Here is a 25,612-nt window from a genome sequence, read left to right as displayed (position 1 = left end):
TCAATTAATGCACCTTGTACATATAAACTTGCACACTTGTGCAAATCAATCTATAAGGTAAATTCCTAGAAGTGAAAATGTTGGATAAAAGTCATGAATGTGCTTTTGAAACATACATGAATTTGAGTAGGTTTCCCGATACATTACATTAAAAATGCTTTCAGGTAAAAGAATGGTTGAGCCAGTCTTAAGGAAGTGATAACAAGTGAGCATTTGGACCCACATTTTAATGTTATAACCTACAAAATGACCTCGGTTCACAAAGAAGATCAGGGAAAACCCCATGATACCAGGCCAACAGGTGGAATTTCCTGGGGCAAGTACTTTACCATTATGACCAACTGTCAGTCATTCATTGAACACACCTACTGCCCACCTACATCAGCTCCATGTAGTCCATATTCCTAAATCTAGTCCCTCCGCTCGGGAACTAGATGCCATCCACCCTCTCTTAAGAACTACTCGAAGACATTGCTCAGCAATTTCCCTTCTCTCCCTCATAATATCTATTTTGTATCTCTACTGGATTATTTTGATCAACATATAAATGTGCTATTTCTCCATGCCCCATTTCTCTATTCACCTGTATAGTAATCGCTAAAATAATCTTCTATACTCTCTTGTTTTAATTTCTCTCCTCTTGTTTGCACTTGAACCCATTCCAATCAGGTTGTCATCTTTATCATCCATTAAAACCACTCTTTTCATGAACATCAGTTCCATAGATAACAAATACGTGGCTATTTAGGGCTAGGGGGAGTGTGGTGATTAGGGGTGATAGCTAGTGGCACAAGGTTTCTTTTGGAGGTGATTACAATGTTCTAAAAATGATAATGATTATTGCACATCTTTGTGAGTATACTAAAAACCATTGAATGGTACATCTAAAGGGGTGAATTATATAGTATATGAATTAAATCTCAATAAAATTGTTACAAAGAAAGAAAGAAAGAAAGAAAAAAAAAAAAGCCTGTACCAGTAAACCTAGCTTTAACTTCCATCCGTACCCCTGCCTGGCTGTGCAACTTTAAGAATGTTACTTAACGTCTCTATGCCTTAGCCTCCCCATAAATAAATGGCGATAATAAGAATTCCTATTTCACAGGGCTGTTGTAAGGATTAAAAGAATCAACACATGTAAAGCAGTTAGAACAGTGGTAAAAAAAAGTGTTGTTTACTATAAGCATAGATTCCCAAGTCAGTGCTCCTTCCTCACGCCCTTGCTCTCTGGTTCTATTTTCACGACTCTATTTGCAAGAGTCGGAGGCGTGCGCGTTCTCTTGGGGGATCTTCTTTCGGAGAACCGTGAGAGAAGCAGAAATAAGACCTGTCTGAAAGCTCGCGCATCCTCATTCAAGCCCCAGTTCAATTTCTTTTCTAAGCGGAGCGCGTTCGCCTAGTTTGACCCTCGAGGTTTCCCGTCGTCTTCGCCGCAGCACGCCTGCGCGGAAGCCCGGCGCCCTTTCGTCTCTGGTCCTGCGGCTTCGACAATGGCGGCCCGCGGCGTGGGGCTCTTGACCCGTTTGCCCCTTTGTGTGCAGAGAAGTCCAGTCCAGCGTCCTGTCCGCAGACTTCTCAGTTACCCAGGAACGGTGGCCGCGGACCTCAGGAGGGAAGAGCAGCCCGCGGGGAGCGCCGAGACAGGTAATGGCGCGGTGTCTGCAGCCGCGACCCACGGCGGGCGAGGGAAGCGGCAGGAGACCGGGATGCGGCGAGTGCTCGGCCTCGGAAGCGGCCGCGGACCCTGTGCCCCGTCCTCGTCTGACCTCCCCAGGCCGTCGCCGTTGCTCGCGGTGGTGGCGGGGTGTGCGACGTTTCTTCCTTCGGGGACTCCCGTGCCCGGGAATGAAATTGTTCAGACCTAAGGGAAGTGCAGGCCAGGAGCCGAGCTTGCTATTTCAGTTTGACGAAATGTTGTTGCCAGTCACAGTGGTGATGCCACGGACCTCAGTCAGCTGCTCATCGCTCACAAGGTGCTGGTGGAGGCCGAGCATAGTGAAGCCTTGATGAATAACCAGGGTTCCTGACCCTCAAATGCAGGGCTCTGCCTGTGAAGTTTACTGCCGTTTAATTTATTCTTCTGGCCATGTTGAGCCAGATCAGCTTGATGACAGGTCTGCGTCCGCTGGAACAGGCTGTCGTCCCGCAGGTGTTCTAAATGTATATGCTGGTGTGTTGAGAAGGCCACTATTGGTGAACCCCCGTTGTGGCCCACGAGCTGTGTAGACGTTATTTACAGCGCTTACAACAATCTGGGAAGGAATGTATCGCTGCCTCTATTTTACAGGTGTAGAAAGAGGCTCAGAGAGCTAAGTGACTCGTGCAGCGTCGCACAGCTGAGTTAATTCCGACCCTCAGTCCTGCTGTTAAACAGAATGTGTTGGTTTTTACCATTTCTTAGAGCTGTAGTTTTAAGATGTGAAATTATTTCTGGGAACAGTTCTAAAGTAGTCTAAACAAGTACTATATTTCCCCCTGAAATAAATGGTAGGATTGCTGTTCTTATGAGACTGTGAAAGACTCATGTTGAGAGTGAGAAATATTATGTAGTATGACAGCTCATGAAAATACTGATTGGATTGTATTCAGTGGAAGCTGCTTCTGTTAAAAATTCTTTAGTGACTGAAAATTTGAGTAAGGCTTCTGCCACAGAAGTCGTTATAGTTTAACATGTGTATAGGGGTTTAAATTGGAGAGTTTTTTCATATGTTCCTTGAGAAATAAAACTGTGAACTAGGTTTGGAAGGAATTACTGTTACTCCTTTTATAGATGCAGAAACAGACTAGGCCAGGTGGCTAGTTCAGACTTACTCAGCTATTGAGTAGCAAAGGTAAGAATAAAACCTTTTGACTCCAAGGTCGAACTACTATGTAATAGAGCTAGGCAGTTTTCCCAGGAAATGTGTTTCATTTTGTATCACTAATATAATATAATGTAGCTAAATATTCAGGGACTCCTGTGCGGATAACAGGTAACAATCCTCATTTGAATTTCTTTTCCATTTTTAAAAAGAGAACAAGGTAATTACACCTTTGTAACTCACTTAGAAGCATATAATGTTGTAATTAGGGAAACTGAGAAATATCTAATTGAGTTTTTCCCTCAGGTGAAAACTCACTGCCAAAACATTGCTAGTAACATTTTCCAGTAACAGGGAACACAGCGTTTGATAAATCAGCCAGTTCCATTTTTTGGTCAGGCTTTGATGGCTGACAGATACCTATAATGAGCTAAATCTATTCATTTCCCATTTCCTTTTTGGTCTTAGTTTTGACATAGTGTTCATGTGAGTAGTGGGAAGAACCCTGATTTAAGAACAAAAATATGTAGTGTATTGTTCAGGATTCATTGGGTGCAGGTGAGAGAAACTAACTCGAATTAGCGTAGGTAGAAAAGGGAGGGTACAGGAACCTTGTAACCAAACCCCAGAAAGAGACGCGGCTGCTTTCAGGTCACTGGGTGGATGGGGTCAGAGTGAGGTGGTGTTTCCTCAGCTATTGTTTGACGGCCTCCTCATCTCAGATTGGCCTAGCAGGGGTGTTGCCGGGGTAGGGGGCGGCGACGGCCACCAGCAGCTCCACTTTCACAGCTTGCAGCTTTTTCCAAAGGGACGAATAAAATAATCTTTTGCCTGAATTTGAAAAATTCTAAGAAAGAGCTTTTGATCGTCACACCCCCACTTTTTGAACCAAGAGGAGCTATTTTAAATGGTCTGATAGTCTTGGCCTCTCAGGTGGGGTGATGGGTAGGATAACCTGACAGCCCCACAAACACACAGCCTGGTGTTCTACAAGCAGGGCTGTGCTTTCATCAGAACAAGGGGGACGGGTGCCAGCACCCCAGCAACAGCAAACTCTGCAGGAGCTGCCTGGCTTGTTAGATGGTTGTCTTTGTGCAGTTTTTCACCAGGGAGAATACCTGCGCTGTCTACCTCAAATGGTCGTGGTGAGATTCAGAAGAGAATGTTTTTGTAAAAACTGGGAAGTGCTGCACAGTGGAAGGGCAGCTCTCAGGTTCTCGTTAGTTTTTTCCAGTTTGTAAATCCCCACTTCATCCGCAGTAAGTCTCTGTCAAGAGTTTCTAGACCTTTCATTGCTCTCCTCTGGATCCTCCCTGGTTCATCAGTATCCTTCATATCCATTATGTCCAGAGCAGAGCATATGCTCTGTGTGTGGCCTGACCAGTGAACAGGAAAGAAGTGCTGTTACCCCTTGAACTTGGATTATCTGTATTTGCTCCTTGTCCTCACCCCCGATGTTAAGGCATTCCCCGGACTTTCATCAAATCAAACTTCTGGGCCTCTTATACATCTACTGCTAACTGAATTTTCCCCCCATTATGTGCATGTGTCTTTAAGTTGTTTTTAATCTAGTCTTATTTTTTTGTGTTTATGCTCACTAGGTTATGGATCAAGACCACTGCAAATTTGACTGTCATAAAATATTAGCACATATTTGTTTTTCCTCCCAACTTTGTGTCATTTGTAGGTTTGACAAGCCTTCTGTAAGATACTAAACTTATGCTCCCTGAGCTGTCCACTCCTTCATGTCTCCGTCATTCATACCTACTGTTGTTCAAGGCCAGGGCTGTCAGTACTTCAGACATTCCCCCTCTCATCTTCTCAAGCACATGCTCCACCTTTTATCAAACTTCTCCGTCTCCATCTCAGATTCAGTCTCTGCTCTTGCCCAGTAATCCAGCTGCAGGGATAGACCTGCATGGAGGTGCAAAGGCGCTGTATACAGCTAACGTTGCAGTATTGTTTGTAATAGTGAAACAAGGTAAATCACCTAAATATTTATCAGTAGAGGATTGACTGAATTACCATAAATATCCAAGAATACTTATGCAATTATTTAAAAAATGAGGTAAATGGATATCTGCTGACATGAAAAGATATCCACAATGTATTAAATATTTGAAAGTGTATTAGAACAGAATAGAATGTGTATAGTACATTTTCAGTAATTTCAGTTGTGTGAAAAAGGTTTATCTCTGGAGAGATACAAATGTATTTGTTTACATATGCCTTTAAAATGTCTGGAGGTAAAAAAGATAAGTATCAAACCTAATGCTTGGGTATTAGAGGGAGAGGCCTAGGGGAGGATGTATACTTTTGCTCTGTAAAATTTTATTTTGACTTTACTTTTACAGTAAGCAGCTGGACATCAGTCTACTCAGTAAATATCAGAGACAGGAAGTTAGAGGTAGTAATGGTGATTGGAAAAGTGGGTGAAGTGGTCCAGGCAAAGCCTATACCATTAAAAAAAAAAGAAGGGGCTAGGGAGCAGTTGGAAGGGCTGTCAGTAGACTGAGAAGAAAGTGAGCAAGAGTGGTCCCTGTCCTCAGTGTGGGAGGCAGGTGTCCCCGCATCTTGTTCAGTAACTGCAACACCATGAGTTACGCTCTTTCATGGATGTTGGAGTGAGGTAACGCAGAGGTGGAAACGATTCTGCCGTGGAGGGTCAGAAGTCTTCACAGACCTGAGCCAGACTGCGAGGGTGAATGGGATTTTGCCAGGCAGAAAATGAGAAGGTGGGCATTCCAGCCAGACAGAAGACGTGAGCGTTCCTAGTATGTGTGCAGGTCTTGTGTGTGGAGAGGACCGTGAGCGAACATTGCAGACGGAGGAAGTGGTGCAAGTTGACTTCGAGAGGAGAGAGGGGACGGTAACTTGATACCCACTTGTGGGGTTTAGACTTGATCGCGGATGCGGTAGGGAAGCTGTTGACGAGTTTGAAGCAGGCAAGTCAAAGAATAAGACAGTTAAAAAAAGATTATTTTATAAAGATCACTTTGGCGGCAGTGTAGAGAACAGCCTGAGACAGACAAGAGTCAGTGAGACCAGTTTAGGAATCAGACTGCTGTGTTCCAGGCCTGAAATGAGAGATTGATATTGAAGAACTGGCATCTGGAATAAAGATGAGGCTGCACATTTTTTACTGAATTATAGTCAGTTTACAGTGTTGTGTCTGTTGTTGGTGTACAGCACAGTTTTTCAGCCATACCTGAATATACATATATTCGTTTTCATTTTCTTCTTCACCGTGAGCTACTACAAGATCTTGACTATATTTCCCTGTGCTGTACAGTATAAACTTGTTTATCTATTCTGTATATACCTGTCAGTATCTACAAATCTCGAACTCCCAGTCTGTCCCTCCCCCTCCCCCTTGGCAACCACAAGTTTGTATTTTATGTAAGAGATGTATTTTTAACATCTACACTGTGAATGTAGGAAAGATACTCAGTATGTTTGAACAGTTGTTAGAAATGTGGAGTAGGTGTGGGTCCAGAGTCCTCCGGGGAGGCTGGCCTCTGGGGCGACACTGATGAGCAGAGTTTAGGGTCCCGCTGGTTCTCATTGTCATCAGTCTATGTTGCTCTGTCTTGTCCATGACGATGTCTTGGCACTTGCTGAAGTGAAGTTTCAGTGTAAGTGCAGTATTTCCTTTATCCATCAGTTTTGTAACCTTTTGAAAGAAGATGAGGCTAAAAGCCTTTGCTTATTTCTCTGCATCAGTTACATTTTTATTCCATTTGATCTCTTTGGAATTAGAGCTTGAATTATTTTCTTTTTCCTTACATTTAGTTCACTTGTTGATCTTACCTTTGTGATCAGTTGATTGTTAATATTTAATCCTTGCCTATCACGGCTCTTATCTTCATTTCCTGTGATTTGCAAAACCTCAAACCCCTGGAGTGGTTTTTAATGGAAAAAAAATAGACCTATATTTCTTTAGTAGAAAGGATCATGAGCTCTTTGATTCCTTGTGATACAGAGTGCATGATCATTGGTAACTGGTTGACTGAGCCAGATCAAGACTCTTTAGGAAGAAAAACTATAACAACTTACTTTAACACATTAAACTTCTAAGCTCATTGTCTCATAACACTCAGGCTTGTAATAATTTCTTTTAGGCTTTGGAATGTTAGACACATACGAAGTCTGTGTAAGTTGTATTTTGTGGAAGGGTTGGTTACGTGAGTGAGTTTACTTTTCTGGTTTTGCTTTTAAAACTTTGTGGAAATCTCCCTTAGTAGCGCTATACATTGAATATAGGAAAGCAAAATAGAGTGGAGAGTTTAACTGTAGTCCTAAGAGAATGGAAAAATGAGCACTGGAAGCAGCATAGGTTCACCCTCATATAGGGAGAGGAGATGAGATTAGGATAAAGTTGGTTTTACTCAGATAGAAAATATAAATTGTTTATCTTATAAGATATACTTTAAATTTTATGTGTTTATGTGTGTTGGGAATATTTTTGTCTCGTTCATAGGCTCTGAAGACAGGACTCCCAAAAAAAGATTCTGTGAGGTGCAGAGTGAAAGGCGAGAGCAGGCCCAGCGGACTGTGCTCATTCACTGCCCGAGCAAAATCAGTGAGAAGAGGTTTCTCAAGTATTTATCCCAGCATGGACCTATTAATAACCATTTCTTCTATGAAAGCTTTGTAAGTATTTGAAAAACAATCTGCCTTAACATTCATGCTTTCTTTTTAAGTGATTTTTTTGCTATGTTGCCTCTGCAATGTGGTACAGTTAGATTCTAATATCCTACATCTTTCTTTATCTGAATTTCTTTTTTTGTTTGTTTTTTTGGGTGGAGGTAATTAGGTTTAATTGTTTACTTTTAGAGGAGGTACTGGGGATTGAACCCAGTACCTTCTGTAAGTAAGCTAAGCATGTGCTCTACCACTTGAGCTATATCCTTCCCCATTTCTTTAATGAGTTTTTTTTTTTTTTTTTTTTGGTATGAGAATAGAAATCCTTACAGGAGTATTACAGAATTCTAAGCAATTTATAACTGAATCATTCCATTATTTGAATATTTTAAATAGTTCCATTATCTTAGGAATAGAGACCAGTGGGAGATCTCTGTTGTGTGTTTTAATTTTCTACTTCAGCATTCTTTTCAGCTTCTTTTAACTCATACCACTTTATAATGTTTCTTTTCTTCATCTGCTTATAATGATTAAAACCGTTGTTTGTGTTAGAAGCGTATCATTGTAAATTTTAAAAATTAAAAAAAATTTTCCATGTTATGAAAATTGCTTTGCAATATGAACTAAAATACTCTGTTAAAAATAGCATTTTGAAGTGTGCTCTGTTTTTCTTACATTTTTGGTCTAGGGTCTTTACGCCGTTGTAGAGTTTCATCAAAAGGAAAGTGTAGCTTCCCTACAGAGTGTGACTCGCACGCCGAGCCTGGGCGCAGAGGCTGCGATTCCGTTCAGATCGCGTTACTTCAGTTTAAAGTTGAAGAATCCATCAAACCAGACTTCGGGCCAGCCGAGTGTTCAGTGCAGTAATCAGTCTTCTCCTGCAAGCAGGAAGCTTTTTGATTTACTTTGTTGTGCAGAAAATGTAAGTTTATAGGTATACTTCCCCAGCTTTATATGTGTGTGTTTGACTTGTTTTGTATAAGTTGACTATTATTAAATATTCAAACTACAGAATATACTGAGTGAAGAGTAAAAGTTTTGGGCCTTTAGATTATCCTGGTTTTCTTTTTCTTGTCAACACAATGATGTACTATTGTACATACCATTCTTGTATAAATTTTGAAGTATCTTATTTCTGGTTTTATCTCTTTTTTCTGCTGAGTAGTGTTTATGTTAGTTTTGGTTTTTTTACTCAGACCTGTTAAAGGTTTAACTAGTCCTTTCAGAGAATCTGCTTTTGGTTTTATTTATCAAAATACTATTTTTTGGTTTGATTTTCTAATTTTTAAAACTTTACTTCTAACCTTTTGTATTTCCTTTCCTTTCTGTAATTTATTTTTCTTAAGTTAAATGCTTAGTTCAGTTATTTTCAATATTATTTTCAAATGTGGGCGTCTGAGACTGTGGTTTTTATTTTAAATATTCAACGTCAGTGTGTATCTTCACAATGTGGTCATTTCAAGCCCAGTCTTCTAGTGGACATACGAGATTGTTATTCTAAGGAGCTGAGGGATCTTGGGCCTTCGTTCCTTGCAGCCTTGCTTATTTCCTGTGTTTCTTACCTTTAACATTGGTTCTTTTCTCCCCACAACTTTTCTTAAGTGTCTAGCTTTGTGATTGTTTTGATGTCCTCTTCTGGAGCATTTTACTCTTTTCTTTGTCTGAAAACAAAACTTTATACTCATGGCTTAAGAAAAGGAGTAGTAATTCTAGCCAGCTGTTGTCCTCATTCCTCAGTGCTTTTGCAAGGGCATTTGTGCAATCTGCTTTTAAGGCTACCTTTGAAAAGACTGCATATTTTTAAGGTAGGTCTCCTAAGCCAAGTAAAATGACAGTTATTTTGTATGAACTGAACATTTTCTGTATTTCATGGGTTTTGTGTTGGCCAGCTAGGTAGATGATCAGCTGAACACTCTGACAAAGGAGCTTCAGCTGACGGAGGAGAACACCAGGCTTCGCCACCTCACCTGTTCCCTCATCGAAGACGTAGCTGCCGCGTACTTCCCTGACTGCGCCATCAGACCCTTTGGCTCCTCAGTGAACAGTTTTGGGAAATTAGGATGTGATTTGGACATGTTTTTGGATCTAGATGACATTGGAAAATTTAGTGCTCACAAGGTAATTATATTTCTTTAGATCACACAGTTAAGATATTAGGGGGAAAAAAGGAAATCTTTAGACTCCAATCTGTGAGTCTTTTTTATTTATTATTTATTCTTATTTTTATTTCCTATTTTTTTCTTTGCTTTTCACTCCCTTTCCTCCCTCTTCCTGTTGGATTGATTTTCTTTATTCTGCACTTTCTACCTCTCCCTTCTTTCCTCTTACAGCTTAGAAATTATATATTCCATTTATGTTCTTAGTAACATGCATGCCTGACAGAGTAAAGTTAATCAGTCTCTCTGCCATCATCCCAAACAATATAAGGGATGCTTTAATTGAATTACAACTTTGACTGGAAAAGACATCTATGTTTTTGTAAAATGTTAGGTTTTTATGACCCTGTCTTGTATATTTCAAACTAGCAATCGTCTCTGTGTAGATGTCCAATTATAAATTTTTGTAAAAGTTCTTATATGTTTCCCATGTTTTAGTGGCATCTTAGCTTTTCTGATGTTTGCTGTCATCTAGGCAAAGATATCTAAGCTCTCTTTTGGGTCTGCCTCTTCATTTATATCCTCAAAGCTGTGGTCGCACAGTCCCTTATAAGTTCCCACTTAGGTGAGTGTAACCGCATCCAGCTTTCCGCTTGTCACTCCTCGTGTCGTGCCTTGGTATTCCAGCCTTCAGTCTCTGCTGTAGTTACCTTAAAACCCAGACTGGATCATCCACAAACTGACAGTGATTTTCCTTTTTAACGTAGAATTGAAGTGATCTCTCATAATTCATTTTAATAATCATTTCTCGTTCTGTATCTTCACATGCCAGTTTTCCAGTCACACCATTTATTAGCTAATTATAAGGCGCTTTTAGAACATGAATAACGACCAAAGAGTATTCTGTCTCTTCAGTGAGCTCCTCTCCATTGCTGACTGTCATTCCTGAGCAGCTTTCAGGGCCTAGTTCTGACTCTACCTTCTTGAAACCATGCTTGATTTTCATCTGCTCCAGTCAGAATTAACCACTTTTTTTTTTTGTAGTACCTGCTCATATTTCTGTCTGTCCCACATCCCTTCTGTGCATGTTCAGCTGGTGGTTGATGTGTGTCTCTCACTGCATCATAAACGTGAACAGGGCAGGAACCACGTGTGTTCATTTTCTTAATGCACAGAGTGCCTGTCTCAATACATAATTACTGAGTTGAAACTGGCCAAGGAATACGAAACACATCAGAGTGGAACAGATCACTCTTACTGAGACTAACGTGTACTTGAAATTTACTAAATTCCTGGCAGGTACACTTAAATTGTATTGGGCTCTCTTTATTTTAAATAAAAGACCTTACTGAATAATTAAGACTCATGATAATATGTCATAACAGTGAAAGCTTGGGTTTAGGAGCCAAATGGCAGAATAGTAATTCTGCTTACTAGCTGTGTGGCCCTAGGTGAGTTACTTACCTTCTCTGTTCCTCTATTTTCCCAGCTATAAAATTAAGTTAGTGCTGTAGCACCAAGTCATGTAGTTTGAGAAGATTGATAGACAGTGCTTAGCCCTTAATAAGTGTTCAAATGTTGACCACCACCAGCAGCAATATTATTAATTGTTCTATTATTACATAAGTAAGAAATACAGTTTTTTCTGTTGGAATCAGAGGGAGGAGTTGGAAACTTAGTTGGATGTTAGATTTCTGAAATATAAAGGTATTTAGAGAAAGATATTTTAAAAGATAGTGCTCCAGTCTCACTCAACAATTTGACATTATTTTGCATATAGGTTTAATTTATGCAGTGTTGTTATGAATGTGTACTTTGAAATAGTACTTGTTTAAAATTATAATAGCTTTGCTAATAGAAACATTTTAAAAATGAAATATGATGAAAAACAGAAGCACTTTTAAATTCATCGTTCATAAAGCCCCCTGTCTGATTACTTTACACAGTCGTGAGCCTCTCCTTCCTCCTGCCTCGTGGTACTTTGTGTGTCTCTTGGCACTCCACTCAGGTTTGTAATCCTCTGGGCTTGCTTCATTCTTTGGCCTGACTTGAGGGCAGTTAGGAAGAGATTATAACTTAATCTATACATAGTTTAAGGTGAATTTTTTTTTCCCAGTTAATAGTTTCTTAGTAATTCAATCTGCTGCATCCTTTTCAGTGGCTGCAGAATATTCCATTGAATGAATGGACTGTAATTTAGTTACCCAGTCCTTAATTTGTTAGACAGTTAGAGGGTGGTATCTTTTCACCCCTTTTTGCCAGCTGTATTAGGTAATATTCTTTGGTTGTACATAGCAGAAACCAACCCAAAGTTGCTTAAACAAAAAAAGTAGAGGAAGGATCTTAGAACCCTCAGTCAGGAGTGTGGGTCAGTCTTAGGAAAGCACTGGGACTAGGAAGTATAAACTATCAAGAGTCCATGACGTGTTCTGTTTCTCTCCTCATACTTGCTTTAATATCTTTCTCTCCCCCCTTCACTCCCCTCTCCCCATCCTCGTTGTTTTCTTTACATCTTCATCCTTGTGGTATAGAATGTGCCTCCCCAGAGCTTCTGAGTTACATTTCAGCCACATGATTGCCTGGGCTGCAGTCCTTGGTGGCGATCTCTGGGTGAATGGGCAGTGTGCCCTCTGACAGCACTTACGTCAGCTGCCCATGCTGGTCCACGTGGCTGCGGGGAGGGGTGGCTTCCATCATAAACATTGTTGGGGCCTCAGTCCTTTCAGTCAGAATGAGTTCTCAAAGAGGGGTGGTTGAGGGTAGGGGGCTTTATTAAGCTAGATAGAGCTCTAGAATTTTAACAGCTAGTCCGAACATTACATATTTAAAGTCCCGATATTTCAGTATTGAAATTGTCCCAAAAGCATGTCAGTGTTGACACTCCCCCTGACAGGTGTATGTTTTCCCACACCCACCAGTGCAGGTCCTGTCACCCTTTTTGTCTTTGCCAGACTGATAAATGAGAAATCTCATTGCCATTTTAATTTCTTCTTAGTTTCTAGAAAACATCTGCTACTGTGTTTCTTACTCACGTTTATTTCTTCTGTTAATTTCTTATTCAAGTGTTTCTGGTCATTTTTAGGATTGGGTGGGTTTTCCTCCTTTCTATTTGTACAAACCCTTCATAAATTAGGGGAATTAGCCCTTTATATGACCTATATATTATTGTCTTCCTTTGTCTTTTATCTAGTAGTGAATATATGCTTGACCATAAGATGGTTTTTTTATTCCTTCATATTTCTTCTTGGGTATTCTGGAATTTTGTGTCACACTTAGGGACCCCTGTCTAAGATGACCGCATTCACCCATTATCTTCCAGTGCTTTATCGATAAAACCTTTTATATTTAAGTCTTTGATCCATGTTGAATTTACTTTTATTTAAAGATTAGTCTAGTTTATTTTTTTAATGGCCACTTATTTGTTGAATAGCAGTTTTCCCCCAGTAATTTGCAGAGTTCATTTTATTAAATATTAAATTCTATATATACTTACGTCTGTTTATACTGTTTTTTTCTGTTGATCTGTTCTTGTACATGTATTTCCTACGTAACTGCTGTGGGTTTATAGGATCTATTAAAATGTGAAGGCTAGCTTGGAAAGAGCATGTGTATTGACTGAATTTATACTCTATGGTTCTATGTATAGTATTACTTTATAAGTAATACACTGTGGTGTATAAATTAATTATAAAAAGCCAGTAATTTTTCAGCTTAGTACTTTATACTCTGGAGAAGCAAAAGACAACTGAAGATTTTTTTTTTCTTTTTTAAACTGTAGATTTTTTAGGTCCGCTTTTGGCTGCAATTTCATGAAGACTTCTGTGTGTGTGTGTGTGTGTGTCTGTGTGTGTGGTTATTGATTTTTTGTTTGTTTGGGTTTTTTGTATGTGTGTTTGGCCAGAAATGACTTAGAGCATCCTTTTAGAAAAGTTATTTAAGAAATTCCTTTTTATAAAAAGTTCCTGTTTACAAGTGTTTTTATTATTCAGGCCTCAGGAAATTTTCTGATGGAATTTCAAGTGAAAAACGTTCCTTCAGAAAGAATTGCATCTCAGAAGATCCTGTCTGTGATAGGAGAATGCCTCGACCACTTTGGCCCTGGCTGTGTGGGAGTACAAAAAATACTAAATGCTCGCTGTCCGCTCGTCAGGTTCTCACACCAGGCCTCTGGATTTCAGTGTGACTTGACGACTAATAATAGGTATGATCTCTTTGTTTGTTATCTTAAGTGTGACTATTGTAAGTCGTGAACATAATGTTTCTTGTACAGAAACAGTGGCTTTTGACTCTTTGATATGCTTTAATAATAATTTTTAAAAATTTGAAGCACTTGAACTGAAAAGTAGAAAATACTTTCTCTTACATGTATCTGTTGGGTTTTGGGTTTTTTTTTTGGTGTTCCTAATGTTAAGCCACTGTGTTAAAATGCTAACATACCTAGCATCTGAGAGGAACTATATTTCATTGTTTTCACTTATGTAGTCTGATAACAACCGAAAGTACTTAAGTATATATTACAGTCTTCTAAGTGTACTTAGAAAATCAAGTAGCAACTTGAGTTTGACCTCTGAATTGCTTCCAGATATGTAGTCAATTTTGTGTCCAAACAAATTCGTATTTGCAAAGTCAGACAGTGGTTTTTATTTACCATATTTTTACTGTATTATCAACCTGTTTGCTTTTTAAAACAATGGGATGAGAATAAGTTCTTTCATACTCTGTTTCCTTTTCCTTGGTTCTCAGTAGGGAGCACGCCTCAGGGGAGGGGTTTCTTTCTGAACTCTCTGGTATTCTCACGCGTGCATTTGGTTTCACTCCCCAACCTGTTAGATAAATAATCATAACTAATAATACATTCAGAAAATCCAATCTAGAGCAGTTTTGATTCAACTCAGGCTCACTAACAAATCAGGGCTTAAGTACTTCTGAATTTCTCTCAAGTAGCCCTGGAGTAAAAATTAGTAAGAATATATACTATACTTTCTATCATTGTAATATTTTCTTTATAGTATGTAAATAGAATAAAATGACATTTCTCTTTGTTACTGTGCTATTTTCATTGTCTTGCTGGTAAAATTTAAAAAAAATCGTTTTAATATGCTTCAGGTTTTTATTTTTAGATTTATTTCTTTATGTCAGATACCTCACACTATTTGATATTTATTTTTCAGCTTAATTTAGCTTAATCAAGCTTAATCACCTTGAATTTCTAATTTGCTGTTTGTTCCTCTTTAAACTCAGGAAGCAAGTGCCATCCATGTGGGACTGTGTAGGCAAGTGGGAGTTGATGTTAAATGATATTGTGCCCTCTCAGTTCTCTGAGAAATTACAAGACATGTTTTGAACTGTAAAGCTTAACTTTAAAGTATTTCATTTAATTCTTTGCATTGTAACGTTATGACCAGGAAACTTGCTGAAAATAGGTTTGATTTCTTAATAGGCATTTTATCTTCATGGGTTGGGTTTTTATAAATATTAAGTAATTTGGGGTGAATTTTAAGACATTTATACTTGATAAAATAAGTAAAATGTTTTCCTTACCAGGGAACTAGATAACCCCTCTTTCCCATTCGAAAGTGTCCTGATTTGGATAATAAAGTATAAGGTCACCGCACTTACAGTCCAAAACGAAGTCAGATTTGTTTTTGAAATTCAGTTGTCAGGAAATGCTTACCCCAGAGGCGTTGTCGTATTTGCTCCCTGGGCTAACGTAAATCCTGCAGGTGACTCCATTTGCTTTCCCGCTACATCTGACAGGAAGATCGGAGACAGACTTGAAGCTCAGTTTCGGTTACTCTGCAGAGTTGTTGGCCCGGATGCCTACAGCCCAGATAGATTCTGGTGCTGACTGTGTTCATTCTGTGTCTTTGATCTAAATTTATAGAGTCATCCCTGGACATCTTACTACAGGGATTCTTAAATGCTGTCTAAAAACAGTGGAAAGCAAATAACAAAAGTTACTTGTTTGGGTGCAACAAACAAATACATGAATTAATGACAACTTAAAAAAAAAGAAAGAACTGGATAACCTGGTGTGAAACTGAGATGTGAAGCCTCATTTACGAACGCGTCTGTGTCTTTATTGGCGGTTACTGAAGGACACTCATGCAGTGTCTTTCTCTTATTAAGGCATGTTTAGGAACTTTGATTCTGAGCTTTAGAACTGCATCATGATTGTCAGCATTTAAGAGATTGTTTTATTGGTAATGAATGTACTTGGTATATAACCCTTCACATTAAATTTTATGTTGCAAATACATAGTGCTTTCGATTATCTGCTCATGCTGTTCTGAATATGTTCAGATATGGTAAGATATTTAGAAATGTTCCCAGGTATGTGTTTCATTCTATTCTGGGATCATAATTTGGGGGTTTGAAAATTCTTGTTATTTTTCTCTTTTGAAGGATTGCCTTGAGAAGTTCTGAGCTCCTTTATATATATGGTGCCCTGGACTCTCGAGTGAGAGCTTTGGTGTTCACTGTCCGGTGCTGGGCTCGAGCACATTCCTTAACGAGTAGTATTCCTGGTGCTTGGATTACAAATTTCTCCCTTACCATCATGGTCATCTTTTTTCTCCAGAGGAGATCACCCCCTATTCTCCCAACACTAGACTACCTAAAAACCCTAGCAGGTGAGACTAGAAGCATCTGTCTGATGGTTGAATGGATAGAAATACCATGTGTTAACCAAGCCGTGTGTGTGTGTGTGTGTGTGTGTTGGTGGTCATGTATTTTCAAAGCCTTATGAATCTAAAATTTCAGTGCCTTTTATTTTCTCGGTGTCCACCAGGGGTCATGAGAGAAGATGGTTTGCAAAGCTGAGGCCTTTAGAATTTTTTGAGAGTTCCGTCCGGTTGTGTCAGTTGGCAACGTTGTTTACAACTGTCGGGAGACAGTTGGAGCCTCTCCCTTAGTTGACCGAGCTTGGAGTGACCTTGGGAAAAAACATTTTTAGAGTAATCTTGGGGAAAAAAACATTCCGGATACAGCTTTTGACTGGATCACAGCTTCAGAGATGGCTTTCCAAGTCTGAAGCTATTTCCTGATTTCTGTTAGAGATGCTAAAAACCGTTTCATGATGTTTTAAGATCCTAAATTTTTTTTTAGTTTAAAGGTTATAAGCAATCTTACGTGAATTATTTTACAATTAGTATACTATTTAATTTATATTATAAGTAAATTAAAATTTTGATAGACTACTGGAGGAGATACCAAAGTATGACAGTCCTAAATTCCAAAAGGAAGATAATTCAGGAATGTACTCAAAATGTATATGCACTCCATCTACCTACATACTGCTGCCACCTAATTCTTTTAAAGTACATCCCTGAATCCTCCCTGTTTAAAATAACGTTAATGTGATTTTATTCCCTATAATATAAACCTCAGTTTACTTAGCTTGGTGTTTAAGATCTTCACCTGTAGCCACAACCCATTTTTGCAGCTGCTTCTCCCACCATTCCTCTCCATATGTTCCCACATTTCAGCCAATAATACGATCATAACATTTCCTCTTAACTCCTTTGTTGATGCTTTGTGTCTCTTCCTGGAATGTGCTTTTTTTTCTCTAAACTCTTTTTTATGCCACTTTTCCTTATTATTCAGATTGGAAGTGATCTCTTCTTTCCTGTGAATGCTGTGTTGGTATAGCTTGAAATTGAGCTTTAATAAAAGCTCTGTGTGATAGGTTAATGGCAGTTTGGAAGTTTTCAGGGAGGTGGAGTGGTGGGCACCTTTCAGAACTCTTAGAAGATTCAGTTTGTGTGTGTCATTGATGAATTGTTGAAAGTAAATGTATTAAAGGGTAGTAAGAATGAAAATGGAGATCTAAATTAAATATTATTGATCAAGGATAATGCAAGGATTTAAGTTGGTGAAAGATGGAAGCTATCTACGTATTCATTTATAACTAAAAACTGATGATGTCAAAAGATAGGTCAGGAATCACTGAGTGTTGATAGACAATTCTGGTTTTCTAAAGTAAATAATTTCACCATAGTATAATTGGTGTCAAATCTTTTTTAATGGAGTTTTTATCCTACTGTCTATGCGTGTACAAATACCCGCTAATAGAACACATTAGTCTGTAACTTTGATACATGTGATTATGGATTTCTGAAGTAGAAAATATCCTTGAAATAGATTGTGAAATACTTTTCATTTCTGTTTATTTAAGATGCAGAAGATAAGTGTATAATAGAAGGCCACAACTGTACATTTGTTCGTGACTTGAATAAAATTAAACCTTCAGGAAACACAGAGACGCTCGGTAGGTACTTTCTTTTTCTTTGCTCCTTTTTGGACTGAAACAGACTTTCTTCTTATTTTTCTTGTTTTATTTTCTTACAGAATTACTTCTGAAAGAGTTTTTTGAATATTTTGGAAATTTCGCTTTCAATAAGAATTCCATAAATATTCGGCAGGTAAGTACTGTTTTAATATTTGGTTATTAGGCATATGGTCTTCTGTACTAATATTTAATGAGTTTAGTTTTTGAAAAAGCACTCTAGCAAATGCATGGCAGCTCTGCAGTGGTAGGTGGTGATGAGGAAATGGGTGGTGATGCCTGTGGAGCTGTGGAACTTGGCCAAGATCAGTCGTCTGGTGTTTGGAAGAGCAGGCGTCAGCTCTTTTGACATCTGCGTTTGTCACTTATACTAATACTGTATCCTTCAAAAGGTGGGATATGCTATGAAAAGTTCTTTAGAAAGCACAATTTTACATACAGTTCTCTTTGAGCTGGATTTGGGTTTCTGTAGAAGAAACGGAATACCTCGCCCCAGAGGTAAACTTTGGTCTTCCCCTCCATTTGAGCCCTTAGGCTAGTGAATTTATGACTTTGGTTCTTCTGAGTAGCTAGAATGATAGACATTTTCCATAAAAGGAAACGTATCAACGCAGCCCCTAGGCACAATTTGTTTACAAGGAGGGGTACTTGAGTTAGCTCTCTGGGTTTATTCTGTGTAGCGGGTGGATATTTGGTGACGGCCCTTATAAGATTGGCTTCATAAAACACATACTCAGGTATTCTTTTCTGCTGTTTCTTCAATTCTCCTTTTTTCATTCTTCCCTAACGCTTGTCCTGCTCGTGGAGATTTTGTTAAAGAAAAGAAAAAGTGTGGGGAAGGGAAGGGGTAGAGAGACAGAGCTCTGGAACACAATCTAGAAGAAAAAGGGCAGGGGGCCAAGGAAGTTCTTGACCCTGTTTGGACCCTCGCCCCTTAGGGCTCGGAGGTGACGGACAGGCAGGGCCCCTGCGGGGCGGCGCTTGGAGCAGTGAGGGAGTGAAGGTGCTGCTCACGTTGGAGACCCTTTACTGTTGGTTTAGTAGTATTTCAGTTATATATGTGAAAGAGGAGAAGAGTATATATAGGCTGATGGATCCCTGACGTTCATAGGAGTGGAGTCCTAGCTTTGCTTTTATTTCTGTGAGGTATCTTACCTGGCAGAGCCTTATTTAAATTGGCTGTTTAGGAGTGTACATAGGAAATCTTTAGTGTTTTAAAATGAATAATGGATGATTCCTTGTTCCTTCTTTTCCTTTCTCGTTTCATACTTGTGAAACATTAATTGCCATATTTAATTTAAGGCTTCTGATTTTGTGTGCTTCTATTCCCACTGTAATAGGTGTGTTTTTAGCAAGTTTTAAAAATAAGTATATCTAATCTTATTTTTTGTTATTTTTCTTTTTCATATTTTTTTTTCTCTTCCCGGCTCTATCCTGTTAGGTAAAAGTTACGTTATGTTAAAAATACTTTTATTGGTTGACTTGGTCCAGATACCACTCATCTGAGCAGTGACATCATCTTCCATGGCTCATAAACCTAATTTATTTTTCTCTAAAGAATACTCGTAAAACTACAGTGGGGAAAAATATCAGAAGTACACACACATATATAACACTAATGCACAACACGCATCCATACCCGTCCCCGTGGGAAAGGAACTCTACTCTGTAAAGTTAATGCTGGTATTTTACGTGTTTTTGACATTTTATTAAACCAAACTGTTTTTATATCTGAGCCCTTCGAATATTTCTACATTTTTTCCTTCTTTGTAATGCTCTGTAGGGAAAGGAACAGAACAAACCAGAATCTTCTCCACTGCACATTCAGAATCCTTTTGAAACTTCTCTCAACATCAGCAAAAATGTAAGTCAAAGCCAGCTGCAAAAATTCGTAGATCTGGCCAGAGAAAGTGCCTGGATTTTACATCAGGAAGATAAAGGTCGTCCTTCCCCGTCAGGTAACCAGCCCTGGGGGCTGGCAGCCCTGCTGCTGCCTTCTGTAGCAAATGGTGTGTCTCTTGCCAAGAAGAAGAAGCCAGCAAGTGAAAGAATTAAAAACTTGTTGGAATCCATAAAAAGCGGTCCAGAAAATTCCACCAACACCAATGGAAAAAGAGCAGCTAGTCCTCAGTCATAATGGCTGCTGCCCTGCCTTCAGAACTGGTTTTATCCCATAAGGGGACCTCTGGACCACCTGGAAGAACTGAGGGAGACCCTCCCAGGTCTCACTGTCATCTGACGTCTCTTCACGATCTTCTCATTGGGCCCCTTAAACTGCTCTGATGCCCCGCGATGTGTGCAGGCCGGTGCCCCATGGCAGTGTCTCACAGTGTTAGCCACGGGAACGCGGGGGAAGATCGGAATGTGCTTTAGACAGACCACGCTAAGCGAAAGGGGAAAAATCAGATTTAGAGTCAAACCATTGTTGATCTCCACATCAGTCCCTGGGTGTAAATCATTTAAGAGGACTTCTAGGTATGTACATGTGTAGGCAGTGAATATAATAAAGCTGCAAAATTTGATAGTACTCTTTATTTTAGTATTCTTCAAAGTACTGTTAGTCACATATAAATTAAAACTGGTTGGTACTGATTTCCAGAAATGTTCATGTTTTTAAAAGATATAAATGCCACTTCAATGACTACATTCTAGGTATTCTAAGCCAAATATATAAAAAATACTGGTACATTGTGTTTAAAAATATTTACTAAATTTTCCTATTTTCAAAAATAAAATCATTTTTCTACTAATGTGATATTGCCAATATTCCTTCCCTTCTCTTTTGAGAACTCCTGTAGGAAACAGAAACGTATTGAAATAGAATTTCCATTATGTTCCCTGTACTTTCAGGTTAAGAAGCAAATAATGCAGTGTTGGAAAACACTGAGCCAGGCTGACCTCACAGTAAATTACTCAGTTTCTTTGGGCCCCAGTTGTTTGATCTGCAGAATGGAGGTGACAGTCGTGCCTCCTTTACCAGGTTGTGGGGAAGACTGAGTGAGGCCCGTGGAAGGTGCTGGGTCCAGGGCCTGGCATTTAGTGCATGTTCCTTCTCTTTAGCTGTTCCTTCTGAGTGTTTGTTGTGTATAATTATTATCCTTGCTCCTCAGTGTTCAGATTTAGAGTTTGTAGAGTTTGTAGTGTTTTTTTCAAAATAGTTTCTCATCTAAATTTTGGATCAGAAATTGTAATGAGCTCTGCTTGAGATACTATGGGAAGCACGTTAATGGAATTGTTATGAAGCACATGAGTTCTGTGCCCATGTGGATGTGCTGTTTAACTCCACATCTGAAACCGACAGGCAGCTATTAGCGTTCTTTCACACAGGCTGTGTCCTTAAATTAAAAGCCATCTTTCATGTGTTCTTTAATTCTGTTGGGCTGGAAATCTGTATTGAGTTACAAAGAGGTTTAAAACACATAAATATTTAAAAGCTTCTGAATGAAATTGTGTTTTTTTTCTGTTCACAGAAATATGATTGGATATTTTCCTTTTTAGGTTGGTGTTAAGTCTAAAATGGTCATTTTAGCACATAAAATATATATATGTGTTAGCATTTCCTTTCTTTTTCATAATTTATAGAACAGCTGTGACACTGTAGGTCTGTTTTGCGTTTCAGAATGAGGTCTAATTATGTGATGAGTTCTAATTCGCACCAATCTTTTAATGTAAAGTTTTGATTCTAGTAAATTGCATATAGACTACCAACAGATTTCTTACGTTTTCTCGCAAGTTCAGAGTGTCACTTCCCAAGTTTTTACAAAATAGTTTTTATTACCTCTTAGGGGTAATCAGCGATTATTTGTCATTGCCATTTCTTAATTAAAACTAATTGCAGCAGTAAAGGTAAGGAAAACATTTTCAAGGTTTTTCTTTTCTACCTATTATGAGGCTGTCATTGACTAGCTTTTGTGAACATTGAGTTTTAGTCTGTGGGTGAAAGTAATTTTGATATGAGCCTCCCTGGATCAGATTGGTTTCAGTTATACATCATTCTAGATTTTATAGCCCACTAGTCTAATTCCTGGATTTGTTACCCAGTTTTAGGCAATTAGAAAATTGACCAGAGACATTCTAGGAGAACAGTGTATAATCTGTCTCATTCACAGATCTCCGTCATCAGGAGGAGAGAGAATACAGACAGTTGACGTAGGACATTTTCTGCTGTCATTCACTGCTTGCCTGTTTGTTTTGCTCTAGGGTGAGAACACATTTAGACTGTTATAAGTCACTTCATTTTCCTAGAAATTCCTTGGCCTTAAAAGTCCAGCTCTGTTCAGTTCCGTACAGCCTGCTGGTGCCATGGTAGGAAAGAGCTCTCCTTACATGTCCCATTTAGACCTGCACAGTGACTGTCTGCAGCGAAGCCAGCAGAAAGAGCAGCCAGGCAGCCCCGCTGGTCCAGGCAGCAGGCGGCAACTCTCCACTTGCCAGAGTTTGGCATTCACTTGGTGAGTAGCTGTTGTTGCATCTCCATTCAGCACCTTCAGGAAAGCACGGTAGGAGGGGGACATTCAAAAGGCAGAGACCGTTTCTGCCTGAGATGATCAGAAAAGGCTTCATCGAATAGAACAGGGTAGGTCTGGAGGAATCATCATCTATGCGGACCAGGAGGGGTCACAAGGATTATCGTTCTGGGAGCAGAAGGCAGTGTGAACAGGGAGGCAGAAGCGTGTTTGGAGGACTGGCAGTCCGGGCTGGCTGGGCTGTGGTTTTGCTGGGATGCTTGGAGCACCAGGGTGGGGCGAGATCGTGAAGGACCACCAGTGGCGAGTTCAAGGAAGTCAAGTGCATTGTCAGCGGTAAAGCGTTGAAGGTTCTTGTGTAAGAGAATAATAAAAATTAAAGCAGTGTTTTCAGTGATTAACCTGTTGGTACCATGTAATTACAGAACACTGGTTTTTTTTTTTTTTTCTTAGTAAATTTGAGTACCATAATAAGCCCCATCATTAAGTTAGATAAAATCTGGCTGTTAAGTTTTCCACTGAGTTCCAGGCTCTGACTCTCGTAAACCCCAGTTTAAGTGTAAAGCTGTCGTCAGGAAGCATCGTCACGTTAGGACGTGTGCTTCTATGTCAGGCCTTCCTAATGGGAATTCTTTGCAGAATGTACTTGGAAAGGAACAGAGACATGACCAGAAGTCTCTTTCACCTTGGGATGATGCTGGGAAATGTATTTTAAATACTTGAAAGGCTTATTTTAGCTTCCATGCTGAGTTCAATTACTTGTGGGTACATATTCCAAAGAATATGAGCATGACAGTGTTCGTCTGGAATTCCCGTGCAGCGACTCCCAGAACATGTCTATTTTAGGCAGAATCTTTAATCTGTAATATCTGTGATAACAGGATCTTTAAATCACCACAAATTATTTTTAAAATACACTCTTCGTGTTTTAAATGTGATCCCGTTTGGTGTGTGTGTGTGTGTGTGTCTGTGTGTGTGTGTGTGTATCCACCCCTCTACGTACTCGGTGGAGTCGGAGCTAGATTAAAGGCATCATTCACTTTTATTTTTTAATTTTTTATTTTTTTGCTTGTTTTATAAAAAATTTTATTTCATTTTTACTTTTAGATGAATACATTTAAACCTGTTTTTTCATGGGCGAAGTTTCGAAGTTTTAGGTTGTGATGCTGAGATGTTTTAAAGAGAGTATTGAAAAGATAGGACTTGAGACAGTAAACACTATGAAGAATACATAGTATGGTAAAATACCTAATTGGGAATAGGCCAAATCTAAATGAATGAAAAATATAAATTATAGATTGTTATTTTTTCTGGGTTTGTTTTGAAGTATCACATATTGAAAACTTACTATAATGGATGCTGTCAAATAAGATGGAACAAATTAATGAAAGATTACAAATCAGGCCTGTGTTATGTTCTGTGTCACCAAAATCCATTAATATGTTACCTTTGTCAGGTATAATGAAAATGAATTTCATACAAATTGAAGCTTTTCCTATTACAGAGTTATTGATACTTGGCTTAGATTAATGTAGTTTAATAATTAGAGTTTTAATTAGTCTTTGCTAGACTTACACGTGGGCATGGAGAGTGGTATGAAATAACATATTAACATCTCTTTCATCTCAGAAACTCTCAAACATTGAATAAAAGGTGGCTTATGAAGCTGGCCGATGTCTTGCAATGGAATTTGAAACTCAAAGCCTGATTTTTTTTTTCACACCATGTGAAATGTATATTATAATTCTATAGGTAACACAAATCAGTGTAAAACTAGCACAAGCTTCACCTTATTTTTCTTCTTTAGCAGTTAATTTTGGTGATTTGAGAAGAGCTGTTTGTTTATAATTTATGTGATGACACCCTCTTCCCCCAGTGCTCTGACGGAGCCCACAGTGAGCATCTTTGGAGTTTCCCTGCTTGATTTCTTGGCATCACTGGTTATAAAGCTCAGCCACCAGGACTGAATGGTTTCTTCAGTTTTATATAATTTAGTTTTTTAAAAAGAGAATTACAGCATTTTAACATATTTTATAGTTTTGTGTTAGATCAAAATATTTTTATATTTTGATTTTTCTTTTTTAAAATTCTAACAGTGAGCAGTGGCACTTCATTTACCTGTTGCTGAGTGATAAGATGGGTTCAAATAAACACATTTTTCATGTAAACACTGGTTTCCAGAGCTTTGTCCTCACCTCTGGGCACATGACTGCCAGATCATTATTTTAGTCCCCCCTCAGGAACCACGTCAGTATTGTGCGCTGGACTCTGCTTTACTCCAGTTCAGCCTGTTTTAAATTAGAGTGATTTTCTCCCTTAACATTTGCTAACCTCCTAGTTTGCCTGTTTCTGCTGTTTGGCACCATTATTCTCTGCCATCATAGCTCAGACTCTGGGGTCCTTTTAGACTCCTTTTTTCCCTCCTGTTTAATCAATCTCTTTCTATTTCTGTTGCCATTAGTTTAGATCATGTCATCACCTCTCTTCTAATTTAATACAATAATCTGTTACCTAGTTTCCCAGCCCAGTGTTTCCCCTCTTCTGTGCACCCATGTAAACCATCAATTTTCAAAGGAATAAGAGTTAAGAAAGCACATCTTACGGTAAATAGTAAGTTACATGTGTGTGTCTATTGTAGTTCTAAAGATAGCTTGGAATTGTACCGAGCTTTAAGTTCATTCTAAACATCAGTGAGCAGGTTACAAAAAGATACTGAATGAAGGTTCTAATTAGTAAAAAAAACCCTGGATTTTTCCTGTAACATCACAATATATTCTGTTTATAAACTCCACTGACTTAAAGTTTTCAAACTTCTCTAATAATGACGCTTAATCCCAAAATACTGGTACAGTGGAGTCATTCATTCAGTAAACATTTACCTGTGATTGCTATGTACCAGACACTCTAAATTGAGATATATTAAGAGATGAAAAGTTAGAATAGCTGGAAAAATGATTTTTGTTCTTGAACAGAGAGGCTTAATGTAAGGGTAAAAGTTTTGCCTACATATTAATAATGATGCAATCAGTTAGAATCCTATAGGGATTTTTAAAAGAAACTTGAAAGTCATTGGAAGTGTATGAGGAAGAATAAACAAGAATAGCCAGGGGAAAACATTTTTTTAATTTGATAAAATAACATTAAAATATAAGGTAAATGTAACATTAAAACAGAAGACTACTTGTTTGAGATAGATGTATCAATGAAACAGTCCAGAAATATACTCAAGATATATATGGGAGTTTATAGTAATATTATAAAAGACAACATTTAAAGTAAGTAGAAAAATGGATTATTGGGACAACTGGTAGCTGTTGG

The 25,612-nt window shown here is 38.7% G+C and overlaps 1 protein-coding gene across 1 annotated transcript; it reads left to right on the top strand.

Moving 5' to 3' along the window:
* The first annotated feature begins 1,445 nt into the window (after positions 1-1,445).
* MTPAP (mitochondrial poly(A) polymerase) lies at positions 1,446-20,578 on the top strand. Its single transcript, XM_074357971.1, has 9 exons — positions 1,446-1,644; positions 7,282-7,454; positions 8,134-8,367; positions 9,339-9,563; positions 13,531-13,742; positions 15,947-16,173; positions 17,718-17,810; positions 17,891-17,964; positions 19,612-20,578. The coding sequence occupies exons 1-9, from the start codon at positions 1,491-1,493 to the stop codon at positions 19,963-19,965; spliced, it is 1,746 nt and encodes a 581-aa protein (XP_074214072.1). The 5' UTR covers positions 1,446-1,490; the 3' UTR covers positions 19,966-20,578.
* The last annotated feature ends 5,034 nt before the right edge of the window (positions 20,579-25,612 follow it).

Source organism: Camelus bactrianus, chromosome 35, assembly GCF_048773025.1.
Source record: "Camelus bactrianus isolate YW-2024 breed Bactrian camel chromosome 35, ASM4877302v1, whole genome shotgun sequence".
NCBI classification, from domain to species: Eukaryota; Metazoa; Chordata; class Mammalia; order Artiodactyla; family Camelidae; genus Camelus; species Camelus bactrianus.
Note: the sequence above shows the minus strand (reverse complement) of the source record. Positions and strands in the feature narration are given on the sequence as shown.